Consider the following 4,823-nt stretch of genomic DNA (forward strand, 5'->3'; position numbering starts at 1 on the left):
AATAAAAATAAATTTAATCTGTTCGGTTAACGAATCTCCATAAAATGACGTGTAAAATTACAATTTTTTAAAATTTCAATAACTTTTTAACGGTTTAGTGAATCGATTTGTAATTTTTACAGGAGTTTTAGAATTGAATGAGGAACGTTCTTCCAAATTTTTATTTGTCTCGTAGCATTTTGACATACCGCCCAAACATCCTTAAGGAGAAGTTGAAAGATTCGGAAAAGTAATTAATGAAATATAAAACTAGTGAAGATTTTTTTTTCACTAGTATATACCTAGAACTTGACAATTACTGATTCTTCAAAGTTAATTATTAATGTACAGAAGTTTTATCTACTAAACTTATACCGATTGGTTTTATTCTTTAATTCAATTCTTACTTCTAATTAGTTATCTTTTGTTGAAACATGTAATAAAACTTGAAATAGCTTGGAATTGCTTTTCCTAAAATTTCCGATTTCTATAGACGAAATGTGGGGTAGGTACCATCACAAGGTCATCAGTCTGAAGAATGGTTTAGGAAAAAGTTCTTTTGAAAACAAATCACGGAAAAATCCTCCTCAGAGAAAAGCCTCAATCAGTGTTTGCGTTTCCAATAGATTTTACAATATCTCGCTTCCATATTTGCGGTAAGACCAGTAATTTAGTCACAATCTTCTATCGCCCCTTTATACTCCTGTTTCTTCTTCTGATACGCCTCTAACCACTTCTTCATGTCTGACACCCTACATATCGAAAACCGATGTATTCAATATTCATATTAGCGCAACTTTATAAATTTTAACTTCTATTCAATTAAGATATTAAAAAAGTATATCAGTTTGTTCGTATATCAAACCATTCATTGTGGAATAATTAAAGCATCTATGTTATTATTAAGTTCTTTGAAAAATCATCCCATTTGAGCCAAAACCTTTTACAAATCCATATACAATGCTCCTGTTTGTTTTGTTTGTGACAGATCTAGATCAAAGCTTCGCTATTCTATCGCTTTTATCGATAAGCCCCAATTTTGTTTTCATCAAGGTATACGTTTAGAAATTTAAAGGTCTAAAGGATTAATTTATAAAAAGAATTCAATCTTTGGCACGCATGTAGAAAATCAAAGCGAGCGAAGCTGCTGGTAAAACCTATCATGACATTTTGTACACACATTAACAATGGTACCGAAAGGGACAAAGGGTACCTTTTATTCAGAAAAAAATTCTGCACCCGAGGGATAAAAAAATTAGTTTTATGTGGTCGTCGATGAGCTGTGACATGTATTTAGATTCTAATGGTTTATAATTTTAAATCAACGAGCACTTTTACAAAACAATTAAAAGACTATTATTGGAAATAGAATAAACATTGAATACGAAAGGGCTGTTTAAGTCTTTGACTAAATTTTAGGTATATGTAAGCTTACATATGACATCACAGGTTTTTAAACATTTTGTCTCGAATTTGTCTAGAGCTTTTTGTTTAAAAGTTTNCTTTAGAAACGAATGTACTTTACAATAACTGTATTATCTAATGGGAAGTTAGTCGTATTAGCACCGATCAAAGTGTGCTCAGACCAATTTTTTCTGTTTTAAAATTCAACCCCTAATGTTTTTTTAACTTAATGAAAAATCTACTGAAGCAAAAGTATGTAAATTAATACCAACTTTTTTTGAATATATGATTAGAACCAATTTAAATAGAAAACCCTCGCAAAATCGAAGTTCTTTCAGCGAAAAAATTGAAAAATTATATTTTAAGTCTCCTATAACATCAGCAATACGAGGGTAAGGAAATGACAATTTTAAAGTGCCTTAATTAATTTTAGCTAGATCTTTTATTTATTTAGGCATCTCAACAACTTTCTGTGTACATTGGGTTGTCTATCCTGCTACAACAAAAATCGAATTAATTATTATGTTTAATCGGGTTATAAGAAAACTGAGCCACGGTATTGAATAGCAAATTTGATCGAAAAACATTAACAACAATACAAATGTCTGTATTTAACTAACTGATGTTGTTTACATGACGGTATTTATTAGTTTACTTCTATTTGCAAGATCATTTTGAGTATTTAAAATTATTTTTGAAAGCGTTGGACGAATTATATCGTACCTACTGAAGTTCGTTATCATGAGATTCCAATGTTGGCAGGGACGTTCAAATAAGATTTTTAGGTCAAACAAGAGATAAACATATCGTTGTAATACTACTCTTTCGGAGAATTTAAATTGCTATAATGAATATGTATTCCATTCATTGCTAAATGTTGTAACTTTATCTTTTTTGAAACAGTTTCTAACATATTGAAATAACAGTCTACAACTATTTTCATTGACAAGGACTTTAATAAATAATCTAAAGGATTAATTTATAAAAAGAATTCAATCTTTGGCACGCATGTAGAAAATCAAAGCGAGCGAAGCTGCTGGTAAAACCTATCATGACATTTTGTACACACATTAACAATGGTACCGAAAGGGACAAAGGGTACCTTTTATTCAGAAAAAAATTCTGCACCCGAGGGATAAAAAAATTAGTTTTATGTGGTCGTCGATGAGCTGTGACATGTATTTAGATTCTAATGGTTTATAATTTTAAATCAACGAGCACTTTTACAAAACAATTAAAAGACTATTATTGGAAATAGAATAAACATTGAATACGAAAGGGCTGTTTAAGTCTTTGACTAAATTTTAGGTATATGTAAGCTTACATATGACATCACAGGTTTTTAAACATTTTGTCTCGAATTTGTCTAGAGCTTTTTGTTTAAAAGTTTCGATGATATTTACCATAGATAGTTAGCAGTCCAGATAGTTTAAATTTCAATTAAAGTTTTACTCTATTTCTCTTACAGAATGAATGCAAATTTTCGTGTTCCTCTTCGTGTAATGGAACCTCCTGTAATAACTTCTGCAAGGACTGTTTGAGGCAACTGGGAGAACCGTGCAGCGATGATATAAAATGCGATGATACCAAACACCTCATATGCAAATTTTCACACGGAGATACGGAAGNGGACATGGCCGCGGTTAAAAATTCATAGCTCCGCTATTCGACATCCGATATGTACGAAACATGGCTCGTTCGAAGCCCAATAAGTTGGGCAAATTTTTGACGAAAACAGTTTTGACCTATGACATTCCTGGTCTGCGCTAGAGCCGACCAAATTCGCGCAATTTACCAAGTCCACAAAATGGCCCATATTTTCCGTTTGAATAGTCCTATTTCCACGGAAGTGTTATCAAAATTTTCTAGAGATAAAATAGAAGCGCCCCCCTACATGACGTTCGAACTGCGACGGGGCATCCGTCTGTGAAAGAATTTTTCCGATAATTCCTATCGTTTTCCAGCTACAGGTTACGAAAGTCAAATTTGGGCTCAGGAACATGGCCGCGGTTGAAAATTCATAGCTCCGCTATTCGACATCCGATATGTACGAAACATGGCTCGTTCGAAGCCCAATAAGTTGGGCAAACTTTTGACGGAAACAGTTTTGAACTGTGACTTTCCTGGTCTGCGTTAGAGCCGACTCAATTCGCGCAATTTACCGAGTCCAGAAATAGNGACACGACCCTGCGCTATCCTCTGCTTTATAACCCTACTATCTGACTTCCTAGGTATCTAAAATCAGCCACTTATATTCTAATTTTTCGTCTCCTATCTTTATATTCGCTCTTTCCCTACTTTCTCTTCCCTTGCATACCAGTATTTTAGTTTTACTTTTATTTATTTTCATACAGTACAATATTTATTATCTTCTATACATCTCGGTCAAATTAATCGTAGAAAACAATGGTCTTTGATTGAAATTTACGTTAGACGAAATTCACAATCCCTTTGTAAAGTAAATACACCATATAGATTTAAATATTTTTTATACCAACATAGACCTTTAGGTATTACTTCTATTTATACTATATACTGCTTCTTGGTCACATAAATATTTGCTGGGGTTGTAGGGGTGAAACTTTATACAACTACATTGTACAATGTATAATGTACGTACCTATACATATATATTTTACTGAAAATTATGCAAAGTTGTTCGCTATTTTATCTTTGGGGAATTCAGTTCGGAATGCTATAAAAATAAAGGAAAATTTGTTTCCTTTCGCGCTTTAGAAATCCCGAACCGATTCAGGCTTATCCATTCACAAAGCGACTAAAGGTATACGCGTATGTATATGGGACAGTAAAAAGGTTTTATAAAATTTAGATTCCAAGAACATTGAATTCGGAAGTGTAGTGCTTTTGTAAAGGGGTAGGCACAGTTACCTTATATAAAATTAAAGCCCTGGAAAGTCTAAGTTTGTTGAAAAAAGCGTGCAGGACGACCGGTTGCACGGTTCATACATGCTAGAACAGGGGTCGACAACCTTTTGAGTCGGAAGAGTCGAAAATTACAATTTAATAGTCACTTCTATGCTCGCGAACGGTTAATTTAGAAATTCGAAAAAGGTTGTTAAAGGTGTATGTTTGGAGCGCGGCGTTGTACGGGTGCGAAGCATGGACAGTGGGTGCGGCGGAAAAGAAAAGGTTGGAAGCGTTCGAAATGTGATGTTATAGGCGGATGATGAGGATAACATGGGTGGAGAAGGTTGGAAATGAAGAGGTATTGGAAAGAATAGGATAACAGAGGACTCAAGTCAATAAAAAATAGGTGACATAGGTTGGTAGGACACCTTCTCAGGCATGAAGGTCTAGTCAGAGACATTTTAGAGGCAGAAACAGGAGTTAGGAGGGGTAGAGGTAGACCTAGATTAGATTACTGTTCGCAAATAGTTAAGGATGTGGGCTGTTCTAGTTTTAGGGAAATGCGAAGTTTA

General features: G+C 33.8%; 1 protein-coding gene across 1 annotated transcript in view; it reads left to right on the forward strand.

Annotated features, from left to right (window-relative positions):
- LOC108733350 (connective tissue growth factor) overlaps positions 1 to 4,823 on the forward strand; it is a 38,457-nt gene that overhangs the window by 17,013 nt on the left and 16,621 nt on the right. The window contains exon 3 of the mRNA XM_025981164.1: positions 2,852 to 3,025. Coding sequence (XP_025836949.1) covers positions 2,852 to 3,025 — 174 coding nt within the window. The remainder of the gene's footprint in view (positions 1 to 2,851; positions 3,026 to 4,823) is intronic.

Source organism: Agrilus planipennis, unplaced genomic scaffold, assembly GCF_000699045.2.
Source record: "Agrilus planipennis isolate EAB-ADULT unplaced genomic scaffold, Apla_2.0 scaffold1, whole genome shotgun sequence".
In the NCBI taxonomy this organism is placed as follows: domain Eukaryota; kingdom Metazoa; phylum Arthropoda; class Insecta; order Coleoptera; family Buprestidae; genus Agrilus; species Agrilus planipennis.